This window comes from Asparagus officinalis, chromosome 3 (assembly GCF_001876935.1).
Source record: "Asparagus officinalis chromosome 3, Aspof.V1, whole genome shotgun sequence".
Taxonomy (NCBI): domain Eukaryota; kingdom Viridiplantae; phylum Streptophyta; class Magnoliopsida; order Asparagales; family Asparagaceae; genus Asparagus; species Asparagus officinalis.
This window is the reverse complement of record NC_033796.1, coordinates 55256370-55278178: the sequence shown is the minus strand read 5'-3', so window position 1 is coordinate 55278178 and position 21809 is coordinate 55256370. Positions and strand designations below refer to the sequence as shown.

General features: G+C 38.8%; 1 protein-coding gene across 1 annotated transcript; it reads right to left on the bottom strand.

Moving 5' to 3' along the window:
* On the bottom strand, positions 20507-21409 carry LOC109835147. The gene is made up of 2 exons (XM_020403136.1): positions 21329-21409; positions 20507-21214 (listed from the first exon to the last, which is right to left on the bottom strand). Exons 1-2 carry the CDS (start codon positions 21407-21409, stop codon positions 20507-20509), a joined length of 789 nt encoding a protein of 262 aa, XP_020258725.1.

Sequence of the window (21809 nt, the reverse complement as noted above, 5' to 3'; positions counted from 1 at the left end):
GATCGCTTCGGATGATACGGTATCTAGCACAGGACAAACCAGAGAAGTACTCAAAATAACCTCTGATCAGTTCGTTCAAATACTTCAAGAAGCTCTAGCCAAACAACGTGAAGAAATTAGAGCTGAGATGAAGACAAAGATTTAATTGGCTATCCAACAAATAAGGGAATTGCTAGCTCAACGGCCTCAACCTCCAGAGTCCAGTCAGCGAGCTGAATCCAGCCGCCATACTCAGAATATGGCAGATGATAGTGATCCAGAAGTGGATGAAGTCATTATGGCTGGTACACCCCCCAATAGCAATAACGCTGGAGGTGGTTTAACGCACCCTCCCAATAACGATATTAGGGGTGGTTCAATGGCACCTCTTACAGGGGGTGGCCTAACTTATTCTCCTCAACGTCCTTCGAATGAAGACATAGACGATGACGAGAAAATAAAAGAGCTTGAAAACAAAGTCAATGCTTTGATGACGGCTCAAGAAGTGAAAACGAGGGAATGGGATTCAATACCGTACCCGACAAAATTCAATCTGATTAACTTCACACCGTTTGACGGGAAAAGCTCGCCTACTCAGCACTTGATTTATTTCAAGTCTCATTTGGGCATGATTTCTGGAAACGAGGCTTTAATGGTCCGGTCATTCGTTGGCACCCTTCGTAGGCCCGCCTTCGATTGGTACCGACGTCTCAAGACAGGGAGCATCAATTATTGGGATGACATGGAAAGTTTATTCCTCAACAATTTCTTCGATGATGACACCGAAGTGTCGATCGGAACCCTTCTAGATGAGAAGCAAAAAGACGGAGAGTCAGTCGATAATTTTGTCAAGCGCTTCCGTAACAAAACAATGAATTGCAGAGATCCTGTTACAGAGGAGTTCATCCTGCAAACATGCCATAATAATCTCTCCATCGATGTCCTGGAAGCTCTGGGGGTCGTACCATCCAAAACTTGGAAAGAGTTAAAACTACGTGGCGAACAAGCTGAACACTTTCTTAAAAGAAAGAAAGCTGAGAGAAGCCGACTGATGACATCTGCAATCACTGGGAATGCGACCCCTGATCCGAGGTTTCAAAAGGAGTATTCTTTCGAAGATGATGAAGCTCCAGCCATCTTGAAATACCTCCTCGCCAATGACAAAATCGAGCTACCACCTATTAAAGATCAGGAGGGAGCTAAGAGGATTACGGATCTAAACTACTGTGCGTACCACAGAAGGGTTCTTCATCCCACTGAGATTTGCTTTGGACTCAAAAACAAAATCCAAGCCTTAATTGACTCCGGCGTCATGACGGCGAAACAAGCCAAATAAAAACGACCTCTAACTCCATTGGGTGCACGAGTATAAACTGTTTCCCCTCACTCTAAAGAGTATACGAGTATAAACTGCTCCTCGATACTCCAATAGGTATATGAGTCTAAACTGTTTCCCACTCTTGACGGGAAGTTCCTGGAGAATTTTTACATGTAATATTCTTAAGGATAACCTGGTCATGTAACTCGATATGATGTTAGACCCAGTTTCGCGAAGAAAGCTGGGGGTGGATGGTACATGTAACGGAAGTTCCCAAAAGAATGCTATATGTAATTTTCTTAGGGATAACCCGATCATTACAAACAAAGTGATAAACACTACATCCCCACAGTGATTTCCGAATACTCTTTTGCTGAGATGAGATTCGATCACTTCGTTGGATCAATCTTCCCTCACAAACCATTATTTGGTCAAACCTTTAAACAGTTAGGACCAAAGCTAAAATCTCCTCTCGATTCCTTCCAAGAACGAGAGGTCCACAAATTGAACGATCAAACCTTTAAACAGTTAGGATCGTCTCAACCCCTCATATGGTCAAACCTTTAAACAGTTAGGACCAAAACCAAAATTCCCTCTCGATTCCTTCCATGAACGAGAGGTCCACAAATTGAACGATCAAACCTTTAAACAGTTAGGATCGTCTCAAAACTCCCACTTGATCAAACCTTTAAACAGTTAGGACCAAAGCCAAAATCCCCTCTCGATTCCTTCCATGAACGAGAGGTCCACAAATTGAACGGTCAAACCTTTAAACAATTAGGATCATCTCAAATTCCTATTTGATCAAACCTTTAAACAGTTAGGACCAAAGCCAAAATCCCCTCTCGATTCCTTCCATGAACGAGAGGTTTACAAATTGAACGATCAAACCTTTAAACATTTAGGATCATCTCAAAACTCCCACTTGGTCAAACCTTACTACAGTTAAGACCAAAGCTAAAATCCTCTCTCGATTCCCTCCATGAATGAGAGGTTCACAAATTGAGCGATCAAACCTTTAAACAGTTAGGATCGTACCAAACTCCCACTTGGTCAAACCTTACTACAGTTAGGACCACAACCAAAATTTCCTTTCGATTCATTTTGCGAACGAAAGGTCCAATTTTGAATTGGATAATCAAACCTTATGACAGTTAGAATTATTCAAATCAATCCAAATTCTCTAAGTGGAGATCCCACTTCGAGTTTCCTTTACACCAGGAGATAGAATATAAAATTCTTCCTCTCCGATTTTGGGTTCATCTCTACCAACAAATAAGAGACCAGGAGATAGGATATAAAATTCTTCCTCTCCATCATTGGGTTCATCTCTACCAACAAAAAAGAGATCAGGAGATAGAATATAAAATTCTCCCTCTCCATCAGTGGGTTCATCTCTACCAACAAAAAAGAGACCATATTACTCCAATAGGTACACGAGTCTAAACTGTTTCCCTACCCTCAACAGGAAGTTTCTGGAGAATATTACTCAAAATATTCTTAACAATAACCTGATTACCTCCCAACGGGTATATGAGGTTAAACTATTTCCCGAACACTCCAATAAAGTATATGAGTATAAACTATCTCTCCACTCTTCAATAGCAGTTCTAATTCAAGACTTCGACGACGGTCATGCGATAAACGCAGCACCGAAGGAAGTTTAGCTATTCTACAAAGCACTGAATAGGCTAAAAGATGAAGAATTCAAAAGTTGAAGCCATTTATGGGTCCTTCCGTACGATCTACTCAATCAAGTACTGAAATGATTAAAAGTTAGACCCATCTTATCCAAAGTATCCCAGACTCCTCTATAAAGGAATGAGTCTGAAATACTTTAGAGGGGGTATCTATAGGCGTCAAAAAATGCTAAAAGATATCCGAATACAGCTCAAAAAGGATATCATCCAAAAAAGTCAGAAGAACACAAGTATGGGCTGTCTCGCACGCGAGACAGTATTTACTGTCTCGCATGCGAGACAATCTTTACTGTCTCGCTAGGCGAGACAGTCTTTTCTGTCTCGCCAGGCGAGATAGTTTTTACTATCTCGCAGGCGAGACAGTATTTACTGTCTCGCCATGCGAGACAGTGTTCTCTGTCTCGCCATGCGAGACAAGTGTTTACTGTCTCGGAACCCGAGACAGTCTTTACTGTCTCGGCCGCCGAGACAGCAAACACTATCTCGAAAGCACTATTTCGTCCAGGGGTTATAAATACCCCCCTGAGATCATTTTTTGGGAGAGAGGCTGATCGCGAGGCTGATTTTGGAGCAGAGAGAGAAGAGTACTTGAGCTTCTGGCAATTCCTTGAGATTCGAGCTTTGACTTGATCTTAAGAAGAGTGATCGTCTTACTTTGATAAGATCTTCACTTCAAATTCCTACTTCGATAAACGAAGGAAGAATCACTAAACCCCTCACGATTCAATCAGAATCTTTGATTTGGCGGTCCACGAGTCAAAGCTCTCCCGGCACAGGTAAAGATCCCACGCAAGCAGCGATCCAAATAACGATCCTGCGTTTGTTTCTAAGAAGTTGTAATTTTCATTTTGTTGTGTAAAAGAAGTCTTATAAAAAGACTATTTCTTTTGAATTTGTTGTAATCTACTGAAGATATAATGAATTCCACAACGAGAGCAACTTTTGACGAAAACAAGAGTACCAAGTAAAACAGTTACTAAAACACCTTATGAGTTTTGGATTGGTCGAAAGACTAATTTAAAGCACTTACATATTTGGGGATGTCTAGCTGAGGCAAGGTCTTATAGGCCAAATGAAAAGAAATTGGACTCCAAAACAATTAGCAGCTACTTTTTTGGGTACTCTGAATGCTCTAGGGGCTATAAGTTTTATGATCCCACACTCAGAAATATTTTTGAGACGGGAACAACAACATTCTTTGAGGATGTTGAGTTTGGGGGAGAAATAAGGTTAGAGACATTACTTTTGTGGAGGAATTGACTTCAGATCCAATCCATACAGTCACTTTTGATAATATTCAGGTTACTATACCTGTTGTTGCTCAAGAAATAAATCTGAAACCTCAAGATGACAATGTTGAATAACTCCCTATTTCAGAAGAACAAACTCAACAACCTCAAGAACCAGTGCCATTAAGGAGATATTTATGCTATTAGAACCCTCCTCTAATTTTGCACAAAAGTTCCTTTACTTTTATATATATATATATATATCTATCAAAAAATAAAATGGGGGCCCCTGTTTTTTGGGGGCCCTAGGCGACGGCTTCCCCCGCCTATGCCCAGGGCCGGCACTGCGCCGGAGACAAGAGTAAGAACAAGAGACCATTGACTGGACCTCAATAGCAACAGCAGGACCCTCATAAGAAGGGATCTCAACAGGATCAGAGAGCACGTCAAGAGCACAAATTCTCCAGAAGAACAAACTCAACAACCTCAAGAACCAGTGCCATTAAGGAGATCCATGAGAGAAAGGAGAAATGATATTTCAGATGATTATATTGTATTTCTCTAAGAACATTAGGAAAGTAATGGAATATTGAAAGATGATCCAATCAACTTCTCTCAGGTCATGAAAAGTTCTAACTCTCAATAGTGGATTGATTCCATGAATGAAGAGTACAAGTCTATGCAAGACAATAAGGTTTGGGAACTTGTCTCATTGCCAGAAGGTGACCAAGCGGGATGCAAATGGTAATGTGGAGAGGTATAAGGCACGTCTTGTAGCTAAAGGCTTTACTCAAAAGGAAGGCATTGATTATACAGAGACTTTCTCTCCGGTTTCATCGAAAGACTCTTTCAGAATAATCATGACACTTGTTGCTCATTATGATCTTGAGTTACATCAGATGGATGTTAAGACTGTATTTCTCAATGGCGAAATCGATAAGATGATTTATATGGTACAACCAGAAAACTTTGTGTTAGGAAACCCGAAGAATATGGTTTGCAAATTAAGGAAATCCATCTATGGACTCAAGCAAGCTCCTCGTCAATGGTATTACAAGTATCAACAAATAATTATCTCGTTCAGTTTTGAGATGAACATTGTTGATGACTGTGTATATCACAAGTTCAGTGGGAGTAAGTATATTTTTCTGGTTCTGTATGTCGATGACATATTGCTTGCCACTAATAATATAGGCATGTTGCACGAAACCAAGAGATTTTTATCAAAGAATTTTAAGATGAAAGATCTTGGGGACGCCTCTTTTATATTAGGAATCCAGATACATCAAGATCGCTCTCGAGGTATACTTGGATTATCACAAAAGGGTAATATCGATAAAATACTTAAAAGGTTTGGCATGCAAGATTGCAGATCAAGAGATACCCCTGTGGCTAAAGGAGACAAGTTTAGTCTCAATCAGTGTCCTAAAGACAACTTTGAAATTCAGAAAATGTAGAAGATTCCTTATGCTTCGGCTGTAGGAAGTCTAATGTATGCTCAGGTATGTACGCGTCCGGATATTACGTACATTGTTAAGATGTTAGGCAGATACTTAAGCAACCCTGGTATGGATCATTGGATAGCAGTCAAAAGGGTTATGAGGTATCTTCAGAAAACAAAAGATTACATGCTCACATACAGAAAATCAGAGAAATTAGAGGTCATTGGGTATTCGGACTCTGATTTTGCTGGATGCCAAGATAGCAGAAAGTCTACATCAGGCTACATTTATATGTTAGCAGGAGGAGCTATATCATGGAAAAGTGTTAAACAGACACTCGTAGCTTCCTCCACTATGGCAGCAGAGTTTGTAGCTTGTTATGAGGCATCAAATAATGGAATATGGTTGTGAAATTTTATCACTGGACTGTGCATTTTAGAAAATATGAAAAGACCACTAAGGTTATATTGTGACAAAAAATCTGCAGTAATGTATTCCAATAATAACAGGAGCTCAACTAAGACAAAACATATTGACATTAAGTTCCTGGTTGTGAAAGAAAGGGTAAGAGTAGACAGATATCCATAGAGCACATTGGGACAAACTCCATGATAGCTGATCCTCTTACTAAGGGATTGACACCCAAGGTCTTTCATGAGCACACTGCTCATATGGGTGTGGTGTTATTCGAGGATATCATGATTTAGTGGGAGTTTGTAATATTTGGTGCTTTGTGTTTGGTTATATTGTCTGATCAGAATAAAGTATTCAGTTAAGACACTCTGTTACATTATGTTTAGTTTTGACCTCACTAAAGTAGGACCAGTTGAAAATAGACATGTACTGATCACATTGCATGTAATTTTCATGCTGAACATCTATGATTGATCTATGTCGTTTGATTGTATTAGTATATATGACCCTTGATGGGTATGGACACGATAAATATGACGAAGGGCCGCTTTGATCCAATATTGATATAGTCAATGGACGAGATTATTCGGAAATACCTTTTCAGTGATAGCAATTTTGAGCTCATAAGGTTATACACACCTTAAGGAGTCATATGGTGCCCAAGTGGGAGATTATTAGATTTAAATCTAATTAAATCTATTTGTGGACACATATGATTAATCTGTGTGTATTACTATCCTTCAGGATAACCCACTAAAGTGATCAATTAAGTTGGGTTAATTGGTATTTAAATAATTCATGGGGTTATATGTGCAGATACCAGGTTGTAATTGTAATTTGATGAGGGGTCAAATTATAAATGTACAACACCTATATATATGGGGTTATGGTCCCTAATTTAGGGTTAGCCACTCTCATTCTCTTATCCCCATCTAAAGAGATGCATAAAGGAGAAACCCTAAGGTTAGAAGATCATCAAAACCCTAATCAGGTTTTTCTCAATGGATTCAGGTATATGCTTCCGCACCTTTTGATTCTTGTTAATCTCTTTGAATTAATCATTGCTTTAAGGTTTAGAACTCAAATATTCAGATCCAACAGGCACTCATCTCAAAGTTCTCTGGCCAAGCAACTCCCTTTAAGACGTAATTACCTCATTACTTATCATCTATGCTGTCGTTATTTAACTTAATATCTTTGTACGTATAATGTTATGCACTAAATCCCAATCCTCTATAGTGCTAACCGTACAACTAGTTAGGCATTATATACCCTCGTTGATATGGTAGGTAGCTAAACACCTGGTGCATATGTACATAACTTTATGTGTATATAGGATTAACTAATAAAATCCTATCAACTATTAAAGTTTAGCACCATTCATCTTGTAACGGTAGTAATAAAATCATTTGCTCATCTACAAGTGTATCCATTGCTTTATGTTAATGTGTTGAGTTATTTATGTGGCAAAGTACTCCATAATTTAGTGTAGTATCACAAAAGACTACTCCTACACTGTCAAATAATTAAATACTCCTTCGAGTCACATTAATTGTAATAATATTATGATCTCTCTCAAATTTTAAGTGTCGAATCTCTTCTAGCATAATTTGACATTTTCAAGTTATCAATCATATAACAATTCAAGTTTAGTTATTAATCAAAAACTCAGTTGAGTAATTACGAGGATTAACACAAAAATTATCTAACATGCCTCAAAAGGGTTGTGGAGAATAGAAAAACTCTATTTTGAGTTTAAATAAAAATTCGTCAGATAACGTATGTCTCAACTAGTTATATCAAATTAAATTATTGACTGTGAGTACGTATATAACATTTCTTTCTTCATTTAGTCAGATAGAAGTATTCATACACTTTTACGACAAATCAACTCAAAATTGAGAATTTTTAACTAATAACAAGTTCTAAGGATTTAATACACATTCAGTAGAGAAGGGTGAGTTAATCTTTAAAGAGAAAAGTGCAAAGAAAGTCTTAACAGACAAACCAAAACAACTTCCAATGTGTCGAGGAAAAAAGTATGCCTTAAAAATATGCACTAGTCTAAAAATAGAATCATCAGTCAACTATGTTCAAAAGCTAAATGACTGAAAAAAAAATCAGGGATAAAAAAATCACCAAAATCATTATGGACTGAACTGAAACATCCTACATCACTAATTAGTCTCATACTCTCTTATACATTGTTTAAAAATAGATATAATCTAAATAGACTGAACTATTCATCTAAAGAGAGTATATATCAATTGTAAAGAAATTAATGGCTGAAAAATACAACAAGACGACCGAAATCCTAGACTATATGTCTGCCCAAAAATCTAGATGTCTCCATTAACAACTTACAAAAACTAATATTCTTAAGCTTAAAGATTTAAAATAATGGCTGAAAAATACAACAAGACGACCGAAATCCTAGACTATATGTCTGCCCAAAAATCTAGATGTCTCCATTAACAATTTACAAAAACTAATATTCTTATACAAAAACTAATAAGTGGGGTCTGGAACACTTCAAAGGAAGGCTCTCCAATGTTTAAATTGGTTTCAAAGCTTAAAGATTTAAAATATTCTCTAAAAAGTTGGTCCAAACAGTCTGGCATTTCAACAAAACATAATATTCTTAAGCTGTCAAAGCAATTGGAGCACATCCAGAATGAGCTAAATAAAGACATGGAAAATGAGGATTTGCAGTCTACAGAATCAGCTTTAAGTTATGAGCTTGATGGTTGGTTAAATAAGGAAGAGGAGGAGATGAGGCAAAAGAGTAGACAATCTTGGCTTCAACAAGGGGATAGAAACACCCAGTTTTTCTATAATGCTATAAAACAAAGAATATCAACAAACAGTATTCGCCATCTGATTGACAAGGATGGTAATCCTATTTCATCTTTTGACAAACTTAAACAAATTGCTCCAAAATTTTTTGAAGGAATTTTCAATCAAACCACATATTGGAATGTTTTTCCCAAACTTACAGTTAAAAGAATCCTAACTGATGAAGCTAAACAATGGTTATGTAAGGAAGTCAGTTCCAAAGAGATAAAGGAGGCACTGTTCCAAATGGATCCAGATAAGGCACCAGGTCCTGATGGTTTTAATGCTTATTTTTATCAAAAGAAGTGGAGTTTAATCAAGGATGAAGTTGTGCTAGCTGTGAAGTCATTTTTCTCTTCAGGTAATCTTCTGAAACAGATCAACCATACTTTTCTCACACTAGTGCCGAAATCAAAAGCAGCTGCTTGCATAAGTGATTATAGACCTATATCTTGTTGCAATGTCATTTACAAGATTATATCTAAAATTCTGAGTAACAGGCTTAAAGTGGTGGTTGGTGAATTGATATCAAATAATCAGCATGCTTTTCTTAAAGGGAGAAATATAGGTGAATGTTCTCTATTGGCTCATGAATTGCTAAGGGATTTCTCTAAAACCCATGGGAAAAGAGCTTGCATGAAAATTGACTTGCATAAAGCTTTTGATAGCATTAACAGAGAATTTGTATACTATATTATGCACTGTATGGGTTTTCCAATCAGGTGGATCAATTGGATTAAGGAATGCATTTCTACAGCTTCTTTCTCAGTTCTATTAAATGGCTCCCCTAATGGATTTTTTAAGAGTAATAGGGGTATTAGACAGGGAGATCCTCTTTCTCCTTATATTTTTGTTTTGGTGATGGAATTCTGGTCTATTGGGATGGAGTTAGCAACAATCTCAGGAAAAATTCAAAATTTTAAGAAAAACAAGAATATGCAGGTCTCTCATATACTGTTTGCAGACGATATGCTGGTCTTCTGTAGAGCAAACAGGAAATCTTTTGAAGGTATAAATAATCTATTTGACTCTCTGGCTCTTCATACTGGTTTAAGTATCAATCGAGGCAAAAGCAAAATTTTTTACAGCAGGGGTTGTATCAATACAAATGAACTTAGCTCTATAGTGGGAATATCTAGAGGAAAACTGCCTATGAAATACTTGGGATTACCACTAACAGTAAACTACCCTAAAGCTAAAGACTTTGTCTCCCTAATTGATAAAGTTAGGTACAGGATTGAAGGATGGATGACTCACTCATTATCTTTTGCTGGAAGGATTGAGCTGATTAAATCAGTCCTATATAGTACAATATCCTACTGGTACTCTGCTTATAATTTTCCTAAATCAGTAATTCAAAGTTTAGAAGGTATATTTGCAAACTTTCTGTGGAAAGGCAGGTTGCATGCTATTAACTGGAAAAGAGTTTGTAGACAAAAACAAGAAGGAGGTTTTGGCCTTAGGAATTTATCTGACCTTTGTCAGGCTGCAGGCTTAAAGTTGATTTGGAGACTCCTAAGTGTAAATTCACTATGGACTAATTGGATGAGTAGAAGATATGTCAAAGGCATTAATTTCTGGGATTCTACTTCTACTTTTTTGGATTCTGGCACTTGGAAACATATTTCAGGTCTCAAAACAAAAGCTTTGAATTGCATACGAAAGACTATTGGTAATGGTGAGGCTACTTCACTCTGGTTTGATCCATGGCTTCCAGAAGGCAGAATTATTGAGTTAGTTCAACATTCTTCACCTCAACTCACTGGCACAGAGAATTGGACAGTTTCTAGCATCATTCAAAATTCTCAATGGAATATAACGTTGCCTTGTCTTATGCCTCTGATGAATGCTATTTCTGAAATCAAAATTTCTGGGGAAAAAGATCATTGGTTCTGGCTTCCTGATGTTAGTGGTAATTTCTCTTTTGCTTCAGCTTGGGATCAAGTTAGAACTCCACACGAAATGTTTGAGCTCTTTAATGTAGTCTGGTTCCCTTCTTCTGTTCCTAAGATGGCCTGTTGCTTGATGAAAGGGCTATATAATAGACTGGCTACTAGAGACAGGCTTTCAAAATTTGGGATTACGTCGCAAGAAGATTGTGTTCTTTGTACTGGTGGAAAAGAAAGTAGAGAACATCTATTCTTTCAATGCTCATATACAGGTTTTATTTGGAAACTTTGTTTATTAAAATTGCAGTTGAATTCTACCGATATTCAAGACCTGATAACTGAAGCGAAGCGTATTCAACAAAAATTCAAGGTGAAGGATAGAACATATAAATTGGCTAGGTTGGTTCTGAGTGCAACCGTGTGGCACATTTGGCAAGAAAGAAATCGTCGAGTTTTTCACAATCAGCAGCTACATAAGATCTTGGTGTTTAGGAGGATTTATGAGGATATAAATGTTCTTCTTAGAACCTGTAACTGGAAGACTGGAAACGAGGAAATTCTAGCAAATTGGAGTTTGCCTCAGCCCTGATAGACTCTATTAGTGTTTCTGAGTTTGTTTGAGTAGGTCAGTACTAATTGTTCCTTATTGTGGTTAGTTCACTGTTATTCATCTATTTTCTCTAGTTGAGGGTGACGGCCAGGGTCCTCTCCCCTCTCTAGAGTTTTATTTAGTTGTTTAACAGTGTTACCTAACAAAATGATGTAAATATGTACATGAGTTTTCTGTTTTAATGAAATTACTTATCTTTCAAAAAAAAAAAAAAAAAAAAAAAAAAATATTTTTAAAAAAAAAAAAAAAAAAAAAAAAAAAAAACTTACAAAAACTAGGTTTCTGTCAAAACCGGTGTAAAACCCCCAAAAATTTAAATATTATGTGAAAAATAAAAATAAAAATATTATATGGTGAAAAATAATATATTTTAATATTTGAGTATGAAAGGAATTAATTTGAGATTAATTCAATGTATATTTGTGAATATATGAGTGCAAATGCACAAAACATGCACGAAGAGAATAATTCAATGTATATTTGTGAATATATGAGTGCAAATGCACAAAACATGCACGAAGAGAAATCTGAAAAATGACCAGTTAAGAGTTTATATATATATGAGTGCAAATGCACAAAACATGCACGAAGAGAAATCTGAAAAATGACCAGTTAAGAGTTTATATGTTTTACACACTGATGCAGTTTGAATCTGAAAAAACGTTGTAGGCTGTCTAAAAATCATGATAGATAGCTAGTCCCTGTCAAACCTCAATCAATATTTCGATAACGAAAGTTACAATCAAACGACTTTCATGAAAGCTGCAAATGGAGGACTTTTCACATAGATCGAGAGGAGTTACAATTCATCGACCCTTGTGACGACTAATGAAAACTCTATTCAGTGGCCTTTACCATCAACTGTGAGAGTTACAATCTAACGACTTTCACACCTCAAAATAGCTAAAGCAATAATTACTGAACAATGGCCTTTACAACGCTTTACAGAAGAGGTTACAAGTCACTAGCCCCTTCTAAACGCAGAACTCACCTTTGCATTTTGGTTCTTGAAACACAGGCGACCCCTACGTTTCTAACCCTCAGCAAACGAAATGCAAGCGGCCCTTGTGTTTTTAACATCTAGCGGATGCCTAATTCTGTGTCTCCAGTCTAAGACACAGAGTTAGGGCCCCTAACGCCGATCTGGGCATTAGACTCATTTAAACATGAGCCGAACGGTTTCAGAACTGATTTCCCACGATCTGAGGGAATCATGCCCACTTAGGAGCGGATTAAGGGGTCAGTTACACCCCTTATCCTCCTATAAATTTCAACAAACTCAACTGAGTTAAATGTTGGGTTTTTGGAGTTCGGATCGGCTAGTTCTTCATGGATTTTTGACAAAAAAGGAGAGATCGGATCTTTTGCAACAAGAAGATCAAATCTTAGAGCATCATTCAGCAACAGAAAAGCTACTTGGCTATTAACCAAATTTTCGATTCAAAATCAACTTAGTTACGGAGTTAAAACTCATTCTGAGTTACAAAACTCGTTAAGAGTTCTTAATCAAACTTGCCACGTAAGTTAGTTGTTCCAGCGAATTAAGACGTGCGGATCATCAACGGAGAGCAAACATAACGTGAGCATTTGAGGGAGGTATTCCATCGCCATCGTGAAGAACCCAAAATTAAACAAAGAGGAGGATCTCTGTCGATTCTCTTCTCTTTTGTAATCAGGAAATTCGAATTGTAATTAAGTTTGAGAGAGTTGTAAACATTTTTTTAAGCAGTTAGAGAGAATAAAATAAAATACGATTCTTTCATTGTCTTCTTACTACAAATTTTTCACCAAACAAAAGATGGTGACTCCACTGGGGACGAGCTTTTCTGACGAAGAAGTGGTGGCGTAATCTGATGTTCATCTCACTGGAACAACCGTCGAAACTGTCATGGTAGAGTTTGATCAAGTCAAGTACGAGGAAGCCCTCTTCTCTGGATCGTTTAGCCCCAAGGCTAGACACGATGTCCGTAAGATCTCTAAAGAGATCAAAGCACCAATTATTGCTGAAATACCAAAGAAAGCCCTCTCCTTTGGCCATGATTTATCAAACAACCCCTCCTCTAAAGGAGTGGGCTTAGCCTTTGCCAAACTTGTTCAGCGAGTTAAAAATCGCATGCCCGCGTCATCACAACGTATGACGGGTCATAAGAGGCCTACGGAGGAGGCGAGCTCTATAAACACCAATGATGTCACTGCCAAGGCTCTGAAACAAGCTAAGAAGAACGTCGCTCGATGAAGGTGAACGCCGCTCGATGAAGAAGAATATCCATACGGCAAGCACATTTACGAAATAGTCGATCTCTTGCCCAACGCGAAGATCGCATTTTTGAGTCTCTGCCTGAGTGCTACGTCTCTACTTTCGAACGTACACTTTATGATAACGAGTCCAATTACGAGCCTCGCATGATACAACTTAAACGTGATTCTCAGTGGTACGTTGTTCATCCAAAACGCAGTCCTCAAGAAAGCGTTTCAAAAGCCAAATGCAACCATTAGGGGTGCGTTCAACCAAAACATGACCCTCAGGGGTCTGTTTTATCAACTAAATGCAAACCTAAGCCTAGTGTTTACAAATCTAAACGCGACCCTCGGGTTCTTCTCTAGGACACGACATGGTCAGCTAAGTTCAGGGGAGTCAACATGGGTTTAAAATTCATGTCCAAAAAGAACTAGTCTCACCCACTCAAGGGCAGGGGGTTCCATCTCCATCCTCACGTTTAGTGAAAGATTCCTCCTAAGTCTCTGATTTGTGGGAATTACTGTCAAGAGAAAGACTAACACAGCATGCAACTCATTCATGCCAATGTGAGCGGCTTATTTCCGTAGTTCTCTCAGAATGCTATTGTTGTGCACTTGAACCTCGATAATCTGTGTTCAACAGATTGACAAATATCGTCAGGCCTACCAAGCGACAATGCCATCATAGGAAGAAGATTTCTGAAACTGATTATCCCGAGGTTACTATCAATGTGATCGGCAAAGGGAAAGCCTCGGATCCCAGCTCTAATAAATCAGAAAGAAGCCATTGCCTGACTGTTAAGGAAATCTGTAATGAGTTCGAAGGAGTTTATCACTACACTTGGACTCGCACAGGAGCTATCCCCCAATCAATTATCAAAGGTTAGCCAAAGGGATCACTTCAGATGATGAACATTCAGCAATTGTAGAATCTCAATCCTCAAGCTCCGTCATGGCACACGAGACTCCCGTTTACATGACTGGAAGCTCTGACGACTTAGCAAAGAGAGTTGATGAACATCATGTTATACTCCAGGCACAGCAAGAAATACTTCTCCAAGTGAAGGACATGCTGGCCCAGCTCCTTGCTGAAAGAGGCCAAAAGCCTGAATCTTCCCAGAGGACAATTTCAAAGGGAAAACAAAAGGCACATAAGAATTTGAAATGTGAGACTCACAACCTAGAATTTTCGTCCGAAAACGAGAAGGAGATGGAAAGAGGACTGAATCCTCAATCATCTAAAGTGGACGAGTTAGAGGCTCGCCTCAACGTAATCGCCAACAGAAACGAGCTTCGCGAAGAAGGAGTAGTACGGGGCATAGCTCCTTATCCACCAAAATTTAATGCCCCAACCTTGCAACCTTTCGACGCTATAAGATCGCCAAATTAACACATCTATTACTTCAAGTCACAGACCAGAGTTGTGGTAGCATACGACACCATTCTGACTCGCTTGTTTATCAGTATTCTTAATGGAGTTGCCTTCGAGTAGTTTATGAAACTTCCTGCTGGATCTATTAAAAAATAGATAGATCTAGAAAGGCTTTTCTTAGCCAGGTATTTTGAGGATGATACAGAAGTGTCGGTCCCGATCCTTCTTGCCACCAAGCAGAGGAAGGGGGAGTCTATCAAGACTTACGTGGAAAGATTTCGTAGTATGACATTGCGATGCCCATCAGGTATGACCCAATCTACTTTGGTCAAAACTTGTAGGCATAACTTGTAGTCCCAGCTCCTTGCTCAAATAGGGGTGATGGAATGTCACTCCTGGAGACAATTGGTTTCATAAGGAGAACAAGCCGAATAAATCCTTGCTCAGGTCAAGGCTGAGGAAGCTACTCAACCGAAGCAACAACAACAACGTACCCAGAATAATGCTCCTCGACCTAAGAGAAAGGAGACTTTGGCTGCCGATTCTAGCACACAAGCATCACCTGCTAAGCAAGGCAAAGCATCGAATCAGCAAAGGGTGCCCAAGCAGTACTCGTTCAAAGAGGAGTATGTGGACACTTTGTTCCAATTACTTCGGAAGAACAACAAATTGTAACTTCCTGAGATCGGGAAACCGAAAGAGGCAGGAAAAGTGGACGATCCTAATTACTACCGCAATCAAAGGTTCCTAGGACATCCTACCAAAATATACTATGTTTTCAAGGATATTCTGCAAAACTTGGTGAATGCCAATGTGCTTACACTAAAGCCCGAGCGGAAGACCGTATCCACCAATTTGATAGCGGTCCAGTTCGGTAATTTCCCTCCGATAGCAGCTGCAGATGGAGTTATCCCCATCTACAAAGGGGAAATACTCATGAAAAATACTGACCCGTATAGTTAGATAGACAAAGGGTTGGTACCCCTCACTACCTCAGAAGGGGAGATCATGTGGGTCCATCCTGATCTGGTTGAAGACCAATAGTGGATGAACTCCTCGTCTAGAAAGAAAAGAGGCAAGGGTAAATCATCCAACATGATTAGCCCCTCCATTAATGAGAATGACGATAATCTCAAACCTCTCACAGACTTAGAAGAAGAGAGGATCGTTCTTACAGCAGACCTAGGAGGCAATCCTGGCACCCGGTCAGGAAAAGCTTACCTGAAAGACTATGATCAGAATGATCAAGAAGTAGAAGAACAACACCAAGACGCTGGGGGTTCTGTTCCTCAAAAGTCAATTGACAAAGGAAAACAGAAGAAAACCTGATATAACAAGAACCTTCTTCAAGAAGTCGAAGGATCGAACGCTCCCTTCTGATTCAATGTCTTGGCGCATTTACCCAATATACTGGCTAAGATTACCCTATATGAACTTCTGTTATTGTCTAAAACTACCAAGGAAGCTCTAATTGAAGCTTTAACGAATACGGAAAGCTTCATTACACAAGTTACTCCGATTCCTGAAGCTTCTAAAGGCCAGTCTTATATACAGTGTCTACAAGCAGCAAGAAATTTACTCTGCATATCATTTACTCAGGAAGACATACAGGTTAAGCACAAGCATGACAGACCTTTATAGTACACAGGGTATATTGGGTCCTCAGAAATTAGCCGTGTCCAAGTTGACTCGGGCTTAGCACTTAGCATCATGCCTTACAGGGTCATGCAGGTTTTAGGGATTCCCATGCATCGGTTGAACACCACTCAGACCACTATCTTCGGTTTCAACGCCAACAGTACTCGACCCCTAGGGAAGATCAAGGTCAGGTATCAAATTGGAGATCTTAAGTCCGAGGTGACTTGTTACATTATAGATACGAACACATCCTACAATTTATTGTTGGGACGACCATAGATTCATGCAAACCGCATTATTCCATCTATCCTACATCACGTCATGAAGTATGCTCATGATGAAGGAGAAGTCTGAACCCTAATTATAGAAAAATACCCTTTCAGAGGGGTAGAAAACTACCATACAGACTCCATTTTCTACCTGGAATCTCAGGAGAAAGAAGATGTTGATAGTGACAACAAAGCCGACATCGAGCCAGATCCGAAAGAAGATTGTCCATGGGAGTTGAACTTCAATGTAATGGGTCAGGTTGAGAATAATAATAATGTACCAAGCAAGGGCGAGTGGTGTATTAATGAAGATTTTATTTTGGCATACTTGTCTGATGAGTCCTCTAAAAATGAACAAATAGAGAATGATACTGATGTAGGTACTGGCCTATGGCACACATTATGAGCAGAGGCATCACTCACATTGCCGATCAAATCATCCTTCGCTTCAGATGAAAAAATAGAAGATGTCCAGAAGGCTTTCTTCAAAGTCCCGTCTAAAAGAAAAGGGCAGAAGTCGATCCACTTCGGTAAAGTTAAACCTGAATTACTCAAATGAGGAAGTTTAGAAGAAGATAATGGAATCCCTCAATTCCATTACCATGAATCTAATTCTATATATCTGATGAAACGAATAGGATATAACTTTAATAAAAAAGGGTTTGAACTTTAGGAAAGGAAGGCGAACGCTTGTCCGAATGTCTCTCACTCCCGAGGGAAACCTCCAGATTATTATCAAAAAACTAGAAGAGGTGTGGGTTATGTCACAACTCCTTCCCTTTAAGAAAATGAAACTGGTGACTGTCTATGTCAAGATCATTCATCCGGAATATCACCATAGGAATCTGATGTCAACGTCAGACTTTTCTTTAAAAGTTTAACTGTGAACATGGTTTCAACTAGTCACCCAGATGAAGATGCAGGGGGTGATGAAGAGTTGATCAAATAAACTAATGACCCTTGGATCAAACGCCTTAACATCTTGTGGGATATGCGTTTCGAATAGCGTGAGCCACCTACTGAAGATAAAGTAACCCAGGTCAATATGGGAGACGAATCTGATCCTAAACTAATCTTCATAAGTGAAAGCTTATCACCATATGCGAAAGAAGATCTTATCTCTCTTATCAGGGAATGTATAGATGTCTTTGCTTGGAATTATGAAGATATGCCTGGCCTTGATCCAAAAGTAGCCATGCATCATGTTAACATTGATCCGGACGCAAAACCCGTTAAACAATAATAATATCGGTTTTTCCCAAAGATCATGGAAGCAATTGATTCAGAAGTCAGAAATCTTATAGACTCAGGATTTGTCAGAGAGGAACAACAACCTGACTAGGTTGCCAATATTGTTCTAGTTCCCAAGAAAAACGGTAAGGTCTGGATATGCCTAGACTTTCGTGACCTTAACGCAGCTTGTCCAAAAGAAGAGTTTCCACTCTCCATCATGGATGTCATGATCGACAACGCCTGCGGATATGAGAGGATGTCTTTCATGGATGGATTCTCAGGATACAATCATGACCTTAACCGCTTACATGGACCAAGACTTCTCATCCTAATTCTCGTAATTCCAAGTCAACTACACACGAGGTTCTAGATCATAACTGTGTCTTACAGGTCACTATAGTCATGTACTTCTCATGATTCTCAACATGGAATAATAAATACAATTACGCTAAGTGTCAATTGTCATGAAGTGTGAACAGGGGTCGTGATCACATGCAAGAACATACGAGAGTAAAGTTACTATTAACAATGCAAGATGAAACTACCATTAACAGATGTTTTACACACGAAAATCGAAATCTCAGTTACTAATTCCAATAATAATTTTCATTAAAATTATCTCACTATAAAAATTCTAAAAATAATCTTCTTAAAATATATTTTATTATTATTTATGAACAGTAATACTTTTTATTTATAAATGATTTCTATGATATTTTATAAAATAATCTAAAATACTCTTTTTCTCAAAATAAAATTCTTTTAATCATAACAATTATTCAAAAATACCTCTAATCCAAAATAGATTATTTTCTCAAAATAATTCCTTTTAAAATATTTTCCTCATTATAATTAATTCTAAAAATACTCTATAAATATATTCTTCCTTTAAAACAACACGAAATTAACCATAAACTATTTTTTGACATACTTATTCATCATTTATCATCGTTTCACAAAATATATTCACCGTAATATTATCAACAACCACACAGTTAATATCATATCAGCACAAACTAATCTACGCATATACGCAATAAACTCATAAGAGATCAAAATTAAATTAACGAGACAACGAGCAAGAGGGATCTTGCCTACGAGACCAAGGAGTCTGACGATGACGGGTTCGATGGTGAGGGCGGCGGAGTTGGGTGGCAGTTGTTGGCGGTGCTGCAGTCGGGCTCGCCGGCGATGGGGAGGCGAGTGGGTGGGTTTGGTCGGCGCTGGAGAGGGGGTAGTGGGGATGTTGAAGGTGGTGAATGGGGGCAGTGGTCGGGGTGAGCTCGAGATGGGGAGTTGGGCGGCGACTGGCTGAGCTCGAGAGAGAGAACGAGAGGAGGAAGATGAGTGCTCTCTGGCGGTGACTCGGAGGAGATGAAGGTGGTGGACGGGGGAGGGGAGGACGACGAGGAGGGGTGTGAATTATCTACACATTAAAACGTACAAGTTGTACTAATTCAACCAATAATATGCAACTGTAAAAATAATACAATTAATTATACAATTAAACAAGAATAATTAATAAAAAATATAATTACTTATATTTAAAATCAAATAATTATGAGAAAATTACCTATACAATAAAATATACCAGTTGTATTAATACGGCAGCTGATCGCAATAATAAAAATAATACAACTAATTGTACAAAGTAATACGTAATAATAATACAACGTATTATAAGAAATAATACGTAATAGTAAAAATAATACAACGTGTTATTCAAAATGATACGTAATAGTATCGATAACACAACAGATGAATTTTAGAAATTTTTACTGCACTAAAGTAATTTATAAATATTAAAATCATTTAAGTAAAAAATAAAATTTAGATTTTTAAATTAAAGAAAATCCTAGAAAATCGAGAAAATACAAATATACTTTTTTTAAAATAATAATTAAATATTTAAAATACTAGAAAATTATTTTAACTAGTATCAAAATTCACGGTCATTATATTCTACCCCCCTTAAAATAAATTTCGTCCTCGAAATTAAACCCAAGGACAGAGATATAGAACGAGAGTTGGTACTCGCAAATCGACGAGACAAAAAATAATAGGAAGCCCCAGAGTCAAAGGGTGATAAAGCAAGGACGGAAGAAACAAGAGCATTGCCTATTACAGGAGGAGGAAAATACATCTAAACTAGCACTCATAAATAAAATCCTATCATAATATCATCAGGCAATACTAATAAGGAAAATCATATGCAAATAAAACTAAGAATGAACTATTCTCACCGGTGATAACTTGGTAGTTCTCCTTAGCTTCCACGACTGTCATCATGAATGTCTAACGTGGTGGTTGCTGCCTTCGTGCTTCCTGATAAATCTGCTGCTATGAAGGATGAGGGCCTGCTCTAGGGTAGGGTCCGTGCCGAGCTGGATCTGCTGAGTCTGATTGAGGTGGAGCTGGAAGAGCTGCTCGTACTGGAGGTGGGGGCAAGCTGGCCTGCTGCCGCTGCGGACATTCCCGGTTGACATGATCGGGGGACCCACAGTTGTAGCACAGACGAAGATGCCTGGGGCACTTCTGCTGGGTATGCCCAGGGTAGCTACAATAGGAACACTGCACCAACGACAGGTTCTGAAACTGTACTCCAGGACGCTGATAAGGATGAGCCTGATGAAATGGCTGACGCTGAGAATGTTGCTGCCTCTGCGAGTTCTGCTGCTGCCTCTGAGGAGGATGCTCGACATTCCTTTCTGGAACTACTGGTGCCCTGTTCCGAATCACATGTGGGTCTTCAGGTTCCTTTTGCACGCTCTCAATCTCACGTGATGCATCTAATACCGCATTGTACGTCGCAAGTGCTCTACCAGTTAGAGCCAATCTAATATACTTGTCCAGACCCTTCTGGAACTGATGCCTCCTAATAGTGGGGTATGTAACAAGATGAGGAGCGTATGGACTCAGGGAAGAAAACTCAGCCTTGTACTCATCAACGGATCGACCTCCTTGCTTGAGTTCAACAAACTTACGCAAAAGCTCGTCCCGAGCCGACTGAGGGAAGTACTTCCTGTTGAAGCGGTTTGTGAAGGTATCCTACGAAATCGGTCTCCCCAAATGAGTCTTCTCTGCAGTACACCAAATCCGTGCGGTGTCGGTGAGCTGAATATCCATGAGATCTATCCACTCTGTAGGGGGAATACGAGTCACCGTAAGGATAGTCTCCGTGACCTTGAGGAACTCCTCTGCTGCTAAAGGTCCTTTGGCATCGGAGAAAGAAGGAGGCCGCATATACCAGAACTCCCTAACACTAGACTCTGGACGAGGCAAAGGCTGGTGTTGAGGCTCCTGCTGCAAGTGCCCAGCCAAGAACTACTAATTCGCCACTAATCCATAAATCATCTCCAAAAGCTGGTGCGGTTCCACTTCAGACGGTAGTCCACTACTACTGGGCTGGCTACCATTACCACACGTAATCGCCATTGTTCTAAAGGAAAAAGAGGATCAAGAAGATAACCAAGGTCAAAGTCAAAACAAAGTATTGGGAAAATAGGAACTAAAACATAGTTATTTTGATAATAGTATAAGAACTTAATCGTAGTCTTACGAATGAAATATGATATGTATCCAAATCGTCCATTATATCCTTACTAGTGTGGACTCAGGACTGAGACCTACATGGGCCACCAAA